Source organism: Felis catus, chromosome B4 (assembly GCF_018350175.1).
Source record: "Felis catus isolate Fca126 chromosome B4, F.catus_Fca126_mat1.0, whole genome shotgun sequence".
Classification (NCBI taxonomy): Eukaryota; Metazoa; Chordata; class Mammalia; order Carnivora; family Felidae; genus Felis; species Felis catus.
Window position 1 is genome coordinate 42,019,740 of NC_058374.1, and position 13,770 is coordinate 42,033,509.

Here is a 13,770-nt window from a genome sequence, read left to right on the forward strand (position 1 = left end):
TGCAGGTTCTCGCCTTCTCCCAAAAGTCACGCAATGGATGCTGAAGCCACTGAGCCCCCGGACGCCCCTGGAACGTTGCTACAATAACGGGGGCAACGTCAGAACATTGCAACACCGGCGGCGGGAGGGAGGTGGTGGGGGCGGCGGCGGGAAGGATTTCCAGACTGGGGGCCGGGCTAACCATGGCCGAGGGCGGGGAGAAGGCGGAGTTCTGCCTCACGGCCCTCTATATAAGCGGGCAGTGGCAGCGGCTGCGCGGTGATACTGACCTTCAGTGTGTCAGTTTCAGCGCCATGGCGCCCTCCAGGAAGTTCTTCGTTGGGGGGAACTGGAAGATGAATGGGCGGAAGAAAAACCTGGGGGAACTCATCACCACTCTGAACGCGGCCAAGGTGCCGGCCGACACCGGTAAGCCCTCGCCGGGTCGGGGTCGGGGTCGGGATCGGGGCCGGGGCGGGGGCCGGGGTGTGGGGAAGGTCGGGCGTGGCAGCGCTCTCTCCCGAGCTCGGTTAGCCGGGTGTCCGCGTGGACCTGGATGCAGGGGTGAGGATAAGGGCTATTGGGGGGTCCGGACTTCGACCCTGCAGCCGCAATACCGGGGGTGTGTCGGAGGAAGAAAGATGGGGCCACATTTAATGGTGCCCTCCGACCGCGGGGCGGGAAAGGATTTCTTGGGTCACCGGGAGGAAGATGGCCCCGGGGCGCGGGCTTGGGCTGCACCCAACAGGAGCCGGGGATAGGAGCGGAGCCCCTGCGGACGATCGCAGGAGGCTGGTGACAGGCATAGAGTGTGGGGGAGGAGGCTGAGCCTGCGTGCAGGGTTCCAGCTACCTGCCCCCTCGACCGTCTGCTCCGTGCGCCGCCGCACGTAGCCCACGACTCCTCCCCGCTCCTCGCTGGGCGGGTCGAGTCCCCCAGACTAGCGGCTGCGGCCTGCTGAACTACACGCTCTATCCTTTGCCCTCGGCAGCCTGGATGACTGCTGCCTTCCCACGAAGGGGCTGAGCAGGTGCCAAACAAGATGGGCCATTTGGGAATGAGGAGCTATCCTACAGTTTTCTCCAGGCCGGAAACGGGAAAGCACAAGGCCTCTCTAGTCTGAGCTAGTCATCTCACTGCCACCCACGGGCAGAGTCTTTACCCTCCCACTCACCTAAATCACAGAACCACTGGCCTCATCAAAACGGGCCCTGGTTTATTCCCCAAAGACCCCAGTGCAAACCCAGGAGTTGGCTGCTTCTGCTTTTGCTAAAAATCCTTGCCTGGGAGTGGTAAGGATGGGCTATTTTAGAAGGGAGGCGTGGTTGGCTCCAAGAGAATGCTGAGTCTAGGAGGTGCCCAGGCCCAGAATAGCCTGGGGAAATCAGAACCACAGCTGTTAAAGAGCAGAGGGCAGGGCAAGGGCCATGGCCTCCCAGGGACACCTGGAAGGCTCAAGGAGTTGGGTACAGGCCCAGCTTGGGCTGGCAAGTGGACAAAGGTTATCCTGCCGGGATGAAAAGGAGTGGAAAGCAGAACTAAGAAATCAGGTGAGGGGACTCCAAAACCCAAGATGGGAGTCTGGAGAATGGCTTCCTTATGACTTCATCCCCTTGTGCTGTCTTCTCTCCAGAAGTGGTTTGTGCACCCCCCACCGCCTACATCGACTTTGCCAGGCAGAAGCTAGATCCCAAGATTGCTGTGGCTGCGCAGAACTGCTACAAAGTGACTAATGGAGCCTTTACTGGGGAGATCAGGTGAGATGCAGGCAGGAGAGGGGTGTGTGGGGGCTCTGCCCTCACTTTCCTCATTGAGGGGAAAGCCAAAGGGTGGGCTCTGTGCTGAAGCATGGCTTTCTGTCTCTTCCTTTAGCCCTGGCATGATCAAAGACTGTGGAGCCACGTGGGTAGTCCTGGGGCACTCGGAGAGAAGGCATGTCTTTGGGGAGTCTGACGAGGTTAGTAATCAGGAGAGGAGGTACGAGATTCCTTATTCCAAGAGGGGCGTCTCACCAAATCTGTTACTCAACAGCTGATTGGACAGAAAGTGGCCCACGCCCTGGCGGAGGGACTTGGAGTAATCGCTTGCATCGGGGAGAAGCTAGATGAGAGGGAAGCTGGCATCACTGAGAAGGTCGTTTTCGAGCAAACCAAGGTCATCGCAGGTAACTCAGTAGAAAGGGACCTTTGAGCCTGGACAGGGCTATGGAGGCACAGAAGGTGGGGTGAGATGCCCTGCAGCCTAATTTGATCCCCATCCCATGCTGATACAGGAAAGGAAGGAGGAAGGTTAGAACCCTTGCATCATCCATACCACTTCTGTTCCTGCCTGGATGGTATAGATGCCACTTGGAGTTCCTCCAACAGCCACCAGGGGGCATTAGGCCACCATCATTCATCATTCCCTGATTTGTGGGCTGGATAGCTCCTTCCCGTTCACCCTTCCATCTGTGATCTCTGTCCCACAGATAATGTCAAGGACTGGAGCAAGGTTGTCCTGGCCTATGAGCCTGTATGGGCCATTGGTACTGGCAAGACTGCAACACCCCAACAGGTAACCAAGCCCAGGAACTCTGCCCTTATCTTACCCTGCCTCAGTAGGACTAGACTGCCACAGAGATCACCTGAGCCAACCCCTCATTTTAAAGACAGGAGCCCCCAGCGCATCTACCTGGCCCAGTCGGTAGTGCGTCTGATTCTCTGATCTCGGGGTCATGAGTTCAAGTCCCACATTGGGTATAGAGATCACTTTAAAAAATAAAATCTCCCCCAAATAATAATGACAATAATGAAGCCCCCCCCCCCCCCCCCCCCACTCCGCCAAGCCTAGAGAAGGAGAGTGATTTGTCCAGGAACATCTATTCCAGGGCCTGGGTGGAATTGGAGCTGTGGTATTCTGACCCAGATCTCAGGGTTCTTGTCCCGAAACCACATTGCCTGTCTTCAGTGGGGCCCAGGGTCTTTTAGCCTTTGAGTGAAAGGCAGAAAGAGGCTTACTTAGTCTGGTGTCTTGTTTTAGGCCCAGGAAGTACATGAAAAGCTCCGGGGATGGCTTAAGTCCAATGTCTCTGACGCGGTGGCCCAGAGCACCCGTATCATCTATGGAGGTAAGTGGGTTTGGCTCCAGCCTGAGATGGGGGTGGACTCAGCCCTCCTATCCCATCCCTGACAATTCCCTCTCTCTTCTCCGTTCCCAGGTTCTGTGACTGGGGCAACCTGCAAGGAACTGGCAAGCCAGCCTGATGTGGATGGCTTCCTCGTGGGCGGGGCTTCCCTCAAGCCTGAGTTTGTGGATATCATCAATGCCAAACAATAAGCCCATCCGTCTCCCCTCCTCTTCCCGCTAAGCCAGGGACTAGGTAGCTCAGAAGCCCAGTGACTGTGCTCCTATCCCCCCACACACATCCCCACCCCGCACATGCTTCTGATGGTGTCACCTGCCCCCCTCGTGGCCAAACTATACCTCTTCCTTACTGTTTACACCTTACCCTGTAATGGTTGGGACCAGGCCAATCCCTTCTCCACTGACTATAGTGGTTGGAACTAAACAGGTCACCAAGGTGGCTCCTCCTTGGCTGAGAGGTGGAAGGGGTGGAATTTGCTCATGGGTCCCCGCTCGGTCCCCAGTGAGGGCAGGAGAGAGAAGCCATCCTCCTCTCCCATCTCCCGCCATGAGGCCAAGGGCTGAGAGAAAGTCCTGTTCTCCCCTCAGAGGCCAGGGGTGCTGTTCTCTCCCATGGTGCCAACGCCTGTGTGTGTTGTATATGTGAGCAGTCCCACGTGTGGGGGAAATAAACACCTGGCACTAAGCCTTGTGGTGTGTCCTTCTTCACCGTCCTTGCCCACATCCCCTCTTTTTCCTTTCTGAGGCAGCCGTAGGACACTTGTGCACAAAACAAAAAAAAAAAACACAAACAGGTTTCTACGACAGCACATCTCTTACTGTTTTTACTTGAAAAAATGTCCTGCACACCAGGCCCAGGCCGCCATAGCCTCCCCTTCTGCCCCTCGGGAAGGCTCTAGGGCCGTAGGGCTCCCCAGAGCTAGGGTTGGGGGAGGGGCCCAGCCTCACCTCCCCCCACCCCACCTCCTGGCTTTAAGTAGCTGGTCTAGGCCAGCGGTGCCTCCTCCCCACTCCCCAGGGGAGGGATGGTTTTAAGGCCCCAGCACAATCTGTGGTATCTCAGGGGTCACTGGTAGAGCAGGTAGCGCTTCATGGCAGGGGGCAAGGGCAGAGCAGATACCTGGCCAAGCCGGGTATCCCCCAGGGCGTGGCGCACACACAGGCGGCTCAGGTGCAGAAGGGAGTGTGGCTCCGCTGGGAGAGAGAAGGAGGGGAAGGTAAGTAGGGGTGCAGCCACTGGCCCGACCTCCTCAAACTATGGGGTCCTGCCCAAGTTCTCTTCTGCTTTCCTGCCCTGAGTCTTGGTTGAGAGGGAGATCTAAGGCCCCCGGGGCTGGGAGGCTCTGCAGACTTCACACATCCCGGGCAGCTGGGGGTGAAGCTCTAGCTAAGGCCCTCCAAGCAACAGGCCAGGCAAGTTCTGACAGTGGTGGAGCTGGTCTAGGTTTTGATTCCGTAAAAGCCTTGGAGCTGGGGCTGATGAGCCCTCCCTCCTCCACTCTACAACAGCTGGCCATGGGTGACCGGAGGAGCAGTACTCTGCAACTTGCAGAGAACAGTTCAACCAGCCCCAAGCTCTGGCCCCAACCCCTTCTAGAGGAGGCCCCTCCCCTGAAGTCCCCTCCCAGGGCCCTGCCTCTTTGGGTGTTCTCCTTCCAGGTGCCCAGGGCCCCAAAGGCCCCTTACTGGGGTTTGAGGAGGGAAGTAGCACAGACAGATCAGAACCCAGGGAATCTGGTACACACCCTGGGCGTCTGGCACTGCCAGTTCTCTTCTACACCTCGCCCAGCACCCATTTAACCCTGTGCACCTCTTGCTCCGGAAGCTGATATCTGTGGTGAATCCCTAATCCCTGGAGCGCCTCCCTCTGTTCTGAGGACTCACCACTTACTAGCAAGTTGCTTTCCCAAGCCTCACTTTCACCTCTATTGCTGCTGGGACAATTAGGTAACATGCGTGAAGACCCTTAGCCATTCTCCACACTGGAGGCAGGTCAAGCTATTCCCTCTGCTCTTGTAAAGTGATGAGCTTCCATCCCAAACCACAGCCACCAGTAACAGAACACTCTCCCCACACCTGCCCCAGGCCTCACCTCTCCTTCCGCCCAGGTAGCTGATGCGGACCTGGCACTGGCCCCAGACAGCGCTTACTGCCGGATAGAGGGTCCTGCCCTTCAGTCCTCGGAAGGCTGGCCCCAGGTAGGTGCCCCCAATAGCGTAGCCCAGAGTTCCCTCCTCCATGTCCAGAACCACCAGCAGCCTCTCCGGCACCTCCAGCTGCTCACCCTGAGGTCTGGCTGGATACTGGGGGGCCCCGAACCCCTTGCTCTGATGGTACAGCTTCCCCCGCCCGATGTCCCAGCCCCACGACTCGCTGTTGCTGCCCAGCAGCGCCGCATAGTGGTCAACCTGCAGCGGGGCCAGGGCCGTGGCCACGCCCACCACGGCGTGGGTACCCCTCTGCTCCCGGGGCCAGCTGATCTCCCAGGCGTGCAGGCCCCTCGAGTAGCCCTTCTTACCCCGGGCCCCATCAGTGCTCTGGGCCACGGGCCGCCGCTCGAAGCATAACCCCCCTTCCTTGACCTCGATGTTCTCCGAGCAGTCCTTGGGGTTCCAGCCGTGGCGCTGTTGGGCTCCCAGATCAGGAGGGGGAGCAGACAGCAGCTCCTCCAAGCCCTCGGGACAGGAGAGGTCAGGGTACAAGGTCTGTGGGGTGGGGGTGCTGCTGCCGCCCCCTGCCAGGGCCGTCTGGCCCATGGAGGTGAGGAGCTTGGAGGACTCCCCGAATCTTGCTGGGGCGCCTCTCTTCTGAAAGTTGATCCTCCGGCTCGGGATTGACCTGGAGAGGACTTGGGAGAGAAGAGGGTGTAAAGGGCGGGATCCTGGCGGGGATCCCTCACCCAGGCGTCTCATCTTTTCATGCATGTTTGCCCACCACCGCTCCACTCCCTCTTCGCCCCCCACCCCCTTCCAAAGCTCTTAGGCCCATCACCCTGCCCTCGCCCATCTGTCCCGGTCTCCCGAGACTCTCGCGGGTTCACCCCCTTTGGATCTCTCCAGGGGTCGTCCCCTCTGCCCACCCCGTGCCCCGTCACCGCCCCCGCACCTCGCTTGGCTTTCCAGGCCGGGAGTCACAGGCCGTCAGGAGGAACCCCGCCGAAGATAGCCGAACGGCGCAGGGCGCAGACTGCCGGCCGCTTCCGCCTCCAGCACCTCCCTCGGCCTCGCCTCGCCCCGCCCCCAGGCCCCGCCCCCACGGGGCCCTCCGGGGCGGTTAACCCTCTCGTCGCCGCCCCAGGTCGCGCCCCGCCCCGTGGCCACCCCCCTGCGGGGCTCCTCGCGGGAGGTTTACACTCCACTCGGGTCGCTGCTGCGGAGGGCACGCCCCGCCCCGAGGACCCGCCCCCCCAGGACCCATCCCCGGATGGTTACCCTCTGGCGCCCGCCCCGAGGTCCCGCCCCGCGTGGAGACCCTCCTGGGTGGTTAACCCTCCTTGGCAGCCACGGAGTCTGCACCAGGCTGTCGAGGCTCAGAATGAACTCTGACGGGATCACCGCTTTGGGATCCCAGGAAGTGCGTTCGCCATCGTCAAGACCTTTGAGCCGCTTGAGCCGCTCAACTCCTGAGCCCCTAGAGATGAGGGGCATGGGGTCAAGGAGGGGCTTTCGTTGTGCTGGCATCTATTTCTATGTCCTTTTGATTCTGGGTCACTGTTTCTGGACCGGTCGCTTTCTGCCCCACTTGTAAGGGAGTCTGTTTTATGCCTGAGGCTTTGAACTATGTTTTCAGAGGTAGGTGTCCTAGGTCTAGTCTTCATCTTGGATGTCAATCCATTCCTGAGCTGTTGGTCTCAAATGGTGGAATATAGTGGTTAAGACTGGTTGTGAGTGAAGCTATGTCACTCATTAGCTCTATGACCTTGCGGAGGTTGCCAGACTTCTCTAAACCTGTTTTTTCTTATGTAAAATGGGAATAATGATAGTAGTCACCTCATAGGGTCGTTGTGGAGTTGAAATAGTCCAGGTAAAGCACTTAGCACAGAGCCTCGTGCGTATTCATGCAGTCACTAAGCATAATTATTATTGTTAACACTTACTGAGTGTCCACTCTATAGAAAGGCAATGTAATATAGTGATGACAGATGCCAAATGTGGAGCCAGGCTAACTGGGGGTGAATACCTGAAACCCAGTATGCACATGACCTTGGGCAAATTACTTAACCTGCCTGTTTCTTCTTCTGTAAGTTGGAGATACTGTTGGTATCTACTGCAAAGGGCATTGTGAGGATTCAGTGAGGTTATATATATGTAAACTCAGAGGAGCTTCTGGTTCAAATTTAATCATTTGTGCTAAGCACTGAAGATGCAGCAGTGAATCCCAAGGAGGTTACAGGGACATTTATAAAACAGTTTATCATGTAGTAGATGAAATTATGGAGATACAAAGAAAGTATTATGGGACTCAAAAGGATGGAACTCCTAACCAAGGATCAAGCAGTTAGGCAAGTGTCCTGGAGGAAGTTAACACTGGGCTGAATCTTAAAGAATGACTAGGAATTGGCTTGAGAGGTGGTTCTGCAGGATGGGGGCTAGGTTTGGGGTGCTGCATGGAGAAGACATTCTCCAGACAGAGGGGTCAGCATGAAAAAAGCCAGAAGCAGTAGATGAGAAGCCTTTGGTGTCCCTGCAACTAGAAAGGAAGCAGGAGAGACAAGCCTAGAAAAGTCAGTGCCGGATGACAGTGACCTTGTAGATCAAGCTAAAGAATGCAAACGTTCTCTTGTTGGACAGGCCAGTAATGGGGAGACACATAGGAGGGAAGCAGGAGGGGAATATAGTCAGATACTCGTTTTAGAAAAGCCCTCCTGGGAGTGCCTGGCTCGCTCAGTCAGTAGACCATGAGACACTTAATCTTGGGCTCGGGTCAAGCTCCATATGGGGTGAAGAGATTATTAAAAAAAAAAAAATCATTAGAAAAACCACCCTGGCATAGCAAATGTAGAGGAGGCGTCAAGGGAAATACGATGAGAAGCAAAGAGACCAGTTACAGCAGCCCAGGTGACAAGTGGCAAGAGCCTGAAATAAGGCAGTAGAAATAAGGAAGAAAAGAATTCAAGAAACACTGATGAAACTGCAAGATTTGGTGGCTGATAAATGCTGAGGCGAGAGAAAGGGAGGTTTCTAGCCTGGAAGACTGTTGGAAAGTGGTACCGCTAATGCAGAAAGAAAAGCAATTGGAACGGGGCAGGGGGGTGGGGGGAAGATGAATGCACTTTAGGACATGTTTTTGAGGTGCACGACCTGAGCCACAACCAGATAGAACCATTCAGAACACATGTGAAAACTGCAGGTCTGAAGGGTAGTAAGAGGCCTGGGCTGGAGATATAAATTTGGGAGGTGATGCAGCCTTCAGCCAGAGGCTGAACTGTGGAGAATCAGTGAGGGGACCCAGAGACAGTGTGTAGAGAGAGAAGAGGGTTAAGGAGGACACAGTGAGCAGAAAATGCAAGCTTGATCACTCACAAGAATTTTTTGGTCATTAGCAACTTTGGTGAGAGAGCACATGTGGGAGGTGGGAGTCTAGGTTGAAGAGGCTGACTTGGCATTTTCTGTAGGTCAGGTGCTGTTGTGCTACAAGCTTCACATTTTGGGGGGATAGAGAGTTGGGAGAGATAGGGTGACAATCATGTCTCGTCGTCAAAATTACCCTTGAAAATCCCTTACCTACCCCATCTATTAGATACAGCGTATGTTAGTTTTGTGTAAAACACAGTATGTGGCAGTATTCTACAATGATGTATGAATAAAATTGTATAATTTTAATTGAAGACAAAGAAGAAAACATATTAAAAGGAAAGATGTGATCCTGAATACCTGTCATCCACCTAACCTAGATAATCTTGCCAGTGTGATGACAAAAATAATGACATCATGACCATGGATAATGGCCTATGATAAATGTTAGTGCAGGAGCTGTGTGATAACTGCGTGGTTGAAGGCTTAGGGGACAAAGAGCAAGCCTCGGTCATGATGAGTCTAGTTCAGGTTCAGAAGTGCACCTGCTCAGCTGCTCGTTGTTTAATACATGGTATTCACCAGTTGTCACCCCAGAATCTTGAACTGCTCAAACATTTGGGGTGTGTGTGTGTGTGTGTGTTTTAACGAGAGAGCACAAGTGGGGGAGAGGGACAGAAGGAGAGAGAAAAATCTCAAGCAGGCTCCACACTCAGCACCAAGCCCGAGGTTGGGCTCAACCCACAGCCCTGGGATCATGACCTGAGCCAAAATCAAGACTGGGTCGCTCAACCAACTGAGCCACCCAGGCCCCCCTCAAATGTATTGATAATAGCTCAAATATTACATAATGCTACATTTTATCTTTTTACTTTTTATTGAAATGTAGCATATGTAATCTTTAAAAATTTTTTTAACGTTTATTCATTTTTTTAAATATGAAATTTATTGTCAAATTGGTTTCCATACAACACCCAGTGCTCATCCCAAAAGGTGCCCTCCTTAATACCCATCACCCACCCTCCCCTCCCTCCCCCCCCCCCCCCCCATCAACCCTCAGTTTGTTCTCAGTTTTTAAGAGTCTCTTATTCTTTGGCTCTCTCCCTCTCTAACCTCTTTTTTTTTTTTCCTTCCCCTCCCCCATGGACTTCTGTTAAGTTTCTCAGGATCCACATAAGAGTGAAAACATATGGTATCTGTCTTTCTCTGTATGACTTATTTCACTTAGCACAACACTCTCCAGTTCCAACCACGTTGCTACAAAAGGCCATATTTCATTCTTTCTCATCACCATATAGTATTCCATTGTGTATATAAACCACAATTTCTTTATCCATTCGTCAGTTGATGGACATTTAGGCTCTTTCCATAATTTGGCTATTGTTGAGAGTGCTGCTATAAACATTGGGGTACAAGTGCCCCTATGCATCAGCACTCCTGTATCCCTTGGGTAAAGTTTATTCATTTTTGAGAGACAGAGAGAGATGAGTGCAAGCAGGGGTGGGGCAGAGAGAGAGGGAGACACAGAATCTGAAGCAGGTGCCAGGCTCTGAGCTGTCAGCACAGAGCCTGATGCAGGGGCTCGAACTCACGAACCATGAGATCATGACCTGAGCTTAACTGACTGAGCCATCCAGACGCCCCAGATATGTAATCTTAAATTCAATGAATTTTTATGTATGCTGAATGACCGTCATCAAAAGGATCAAGAACATTTCTAGCATCCCAGAAGTCTCCTTCTTGCCTTTTCCTTGACACTGCACCTGTAAAGGTAACTCTTATTTGACCTCTATCCGTATAGATTTGTTTTGTCTGTTCAATTTCATATGATACCATATATTATATATATGGTATAGTCTATTCTTTTGTGTCTGACTTATTTTTCTCAGCATGATGACTGTCATCTACCTTGTTGCATGAAATGGTAACTCATTATTTTCATTGTTATACATTAATCCACCCTATGGACATACCACAATTTATTCTACCTTTGATGGCCATTTGTTTCCAGTTGTTAGCTATTATAAAGCTACTATGTACAGTATTGTATAAGTTTTTAGTGGACCTAGGCACTCACTTTTGTTGGGTGCATACTTACATGCAGAATTGCTGAGTTATAAGGAATATAATGTTAACCACATGTGATTTTCCAGTTTCCCTCCATAGAGATTTTATTCAGAAATTAAATCAGTCAGGTATTTCAGCATTTTTGCAGCAACTTCAATCTACTTACGATTTGATCTGGTCATCCCTTCCTGTTCATCGTATTTTTGTCTTCTGGGATGATTTTATCAGTTCCTCAAGCTTTTTCTTAGCGTTTCTCAGTGGCTCTCAAGAAGTTCTTCACCAATGACTGGGTGGCTCAGTTGGTTAAGCATCTGACTCCTGATTTCAGCTCAGATCATGATCTCTTGTCTCAGTTTGTGCGTGCAAGCCCCGTGTCTGGTTCTCGCGTGGAGCCTCCTTGGGGTTCTCTCCCTCTGTCTCTGCCCCTCCCCTGTGCTGTTTGTCTCTCTCTCAAAATAAACTTCAAAAAAAAATTTTAATAAAAAAAATTCTTAAATTTCTTTTAAAAATTTTTTCTTAATGTTTATTCATTTTTTGAGAGAAAGAGAGACAGAGTGCAAGTGGGGGAGCAGCAGAGAGAGAGAGAGGGAGACACAGAATCCAAAGCAGAGTCCAGGCTCTGAGCTGTCAGCACAGAGCCTGATGCAGGGCTTGAACCCATGAACTGAGAGATCATGACCTGAGCCAAAGTTGGCCACTCAACTGACTGAGCCACCCTGGCACCCCTTCAATTTCTTTCACAAAGCCAACATGACCCACTTGTTAGGCCATTTTAACAATGTGTTTCACTTTTTTTTTTTTAAGTTCATTTATTTTGAGAGACAGAGAGAGCAAGCAGGGGAAAGGCAGAGAGGGAGGGGGAGAGAATCCCAAGCAGGCTCCACACTGTCAGCAGGGAGTCCAATGCAGGGCTAGAACCCATGACCATGAGATCATGACCTGAGCCGAAATCAAGAGTCATATGCTTAACCAGTTGAGCCACCCAGGTGCCCCTTTTAAAATTTTAAATGTTTATTTTGAGAGAGAGAGAGAGAAAGAGAGAGAGAGAGAGAATGAATCCCAAGCAGGCTCCATGATCAGTTTACAGCTCGATGTGGGGCTTGGTCCACAACCGTGCAATCATGACCTGAATGGAAATCAAGAGTCAGACACTTAACCGACTGAGTCACCCAGGCACTCCAGTGTGTTTCACTTCCCTGTCAATAGAAAACCCTTAAAATCCTAAACACATTCTTCCCAACACGCATGGCCTGTTTTAAGCTTGATTGTTGCCATGACTGTTCAATAGAAGTGTTGTAACCGGCAAGACTGAAGAATGTCCAACTCTTCCAACCTTACCACATTTAGATTAGGGTCAGCATTCATGGCTCTGAGAGTCAGAGTCTGGAATCTCAGCCTCGTGGATGTGACTGAAAAATCATGCTTAGGTCAGCAAACTGATGGACAGCGGTGATGTTGGGAAAGGTAGTCTTCGATGACTCTAGGAGCACGTTCATAAAGAGTGTGGTACATCAGATGATATGCCAAGGTCTTCCTCTATGAGGTCTTACTTGACTTGTAGAATGTAGAACTGTAAATCCCAGCTGTGGAAAGTGCTGCGGTCACCTAGCGGTTTGCATGTGATTGCTGGAGTACAAGCTTCTTGTTTGGTTTTGCTTTGTGTTTTAGGGCACTGGATCTGTATCCCTGTAGAACACGTCTGGTTTTATTAAAGAAAGGGCTACACTGCCACCATGACAGAGGAGGAGAATGGTGGTCACAAGGCCATTAATGATTTTCAATCCAGGGCCTTGTGTTTCTAGTTTGGAAATATAAAAGCAGTTGGGCATTCCCCCCCACCCCCAAGATACCAACCTCGTTATATTCTAAAAGATAGCCATTTGGCCAGCAATTGTTTTTAGTAGCTCTGGGTGGCTTTTACTCTCTGTTCTACACAGACACAGCCTCACTAAGGTTTGCTGGTTTTAAAAGAAGTGGTTTCTGAACGTTAGGCCATCCTTGCCTGGTTTTGAAATCCTTCCATCTGAAGCTCTCTTCTCTGGCAAGCGGTTGAACTAGGCCTTGAGACCAAGAGCTCCCCCCCCCCCCCGCCCCGTTTTTGTTTTTTGGTGTTTTTGTTTTTTGTTTTTGCCACGTATCGCCATTGTTAGGCTCATATATTTGGTTCCTTTCTTCCAGGAATAAATTTGTGCTCTTTGAGTCTGCATTAAAGGTTCATCACACTTACTTTGGTGTCGCTCTAGCAGTTACGCAAGAACTTGAAGACCTCCTACCTGGCCTCACAGATTTGTTGAATCTTGACCGCTCATGTGAATTTCTTGAGGTTCTATTTATGTGCCAGCTCGGAGGTGGACATAACCACCCCTTGGTAAAATGGTTGGCTTGCCTTCACATGGGTCGTGTTATATGGAAAAGAGGCATCTGTTCTGGAGTCTAGTTCTAAAAACGAAACACTGGAGTCGCAGTCAGCCTCCTAAGACACAGGCACGGAGGAGCCAAAGAGAACATGACCTAGTCTCCCATCTGACACTGGCGCGGAACGGTGGCGGGCAACCTTCCGCCCCCTATTTAAGAAGTTCGCTGTTAAGTGCGTCTATGATTAAAACCCCATCCTATCTCATTAAGTCCTCACACTGAAGATACCCCAATTTTTACAGATTCGGAAACCGCGGCTCGGAGAGGTTAAGCGACCCGCCCAAGACTACAGGGCTGGTAAACGACAGCGTCAAGGATTTAAAAACGGGAAGCCACTCGCAAAACACCAGGGCGGCGACGAAATGGCGACCGCAGAAAACCTGTGAGCCCGGGCGAGACGCCCCGCCCCGCCCTCCGCTGCCGCCCCGGGCGCTCGTTTCGTAACCGCGGCGGAGGGCGGGGCGCTGACTCCCGGCCCGCCGGCGGTCACGTGGGGGGTCACGTGGGCGGGCCGCCAGAGCGGGGGCTCGCACGCCCCCCAGCGGCCGCACCCGTTGCCGGGCGCTCCTCGCGTCCCACCTGCCTGCCCCGACGGAGGTAGGAGCCCTCAAGCTAGCGCCCGCCCCGGCACTGCAGCTCCCGCCCCCGCCACCCGCCTTCCGGAGCGTCTCGA

At 52.5% G+C, this 13,770-nt stretch overlaps 2 protein-coding genes across 2 annotated transcripts; one reads left to right on the forward strand and one right to left on the reverse strand.

Moving 5' to 3' along the window:
- The first annotated feature begins 167 nt into the window (after positions 1-167).
- Positions 168-3,787, forward strand: TPI1 (triosephosphate isomerase 1). Its single transcript, XM_006933465.3, has 7 exons — positions 168-408; positions 1,613-1,736; positions 1,852-1,936; positions 2,011-2,143; positions 2,447-2,532; positions 2,998-3,085; positions 3,176-3,787. The coding sequence occupies exons 1-7, from the start codon at positions 183-185 to the stop codon at positions 3,292-3,294; spliced, it is 861 nt and encodes a 286-aa protein (XP_006933527.1). The 5' UTR covers positions 168-182; the 3' UTR covers positions 3,295-3,787.
- Positions 3,788-3,897: 110 nt separating this feature from the next.
- Positions 3,898-6,364, reverse strand: SPSB2 (splA/ryanodine receptor domain and SOCS box containing 2). The gene is made up of 3 exons (XM_003988338.6): positions 6,208-6,364; positions 5,195-5,950; positions 3,898-4,296 (listed from the first exon to the last, which is right to left on the reverse strand). Exons 2-3 carry the CDS (start codon positions 5,856-5,858, stop codon positions 4,169-4,171), a joined length of 792 nt encoding a protein of 263 aa, XP_003988387.1. The 5' UTR covers positions 5,859-5,950; positions 6,208-6,364; the 3' UTR covers positions 3,898-4,168.
- Positions 6,365-13,770: the final 7,406 nt, after the last annotated feature.

Bases quoted from the DNA above. Each gene is read 5' to 3' on its own strand.
- TPI1 (XM_006933465.3), top strand. From the start codon at position 183: ATGGCCGAGGGCGGGGAGAAGGCGGAGTTCTGCCTCACGGCCCTCTAT. The intron at 1,737-1,851 runs GTGAGATGCAGG...CTCTTCCTTTAG, and splicing joins GCCTTTACTGGGGAGATCAG to CCCTGGCATGATCAAAGACT. The intron at 1,937-2,010 runs GTTAGTAATCAG...GTTACTCAACAG, and splicing joins TCTTTGGGGAGTCTGACGAG to CTGATTGGACAGAAAGTGGC.
- SPSB2 (XM_003988338.6), bottom strand. From the start codon at position 5,858: ATGGGCCAGACGGCCCTGGCAGGGGGCGGCAGCAGCACCCCCACCCCA. The intron at 4,297-5,194 runs GTGAGGCCTGGG...TCTCTCTCCCAG, and splicing joins CTACCTGGGCGGAAGGAGAG to CGGAGCCACACTCCCTTCTG.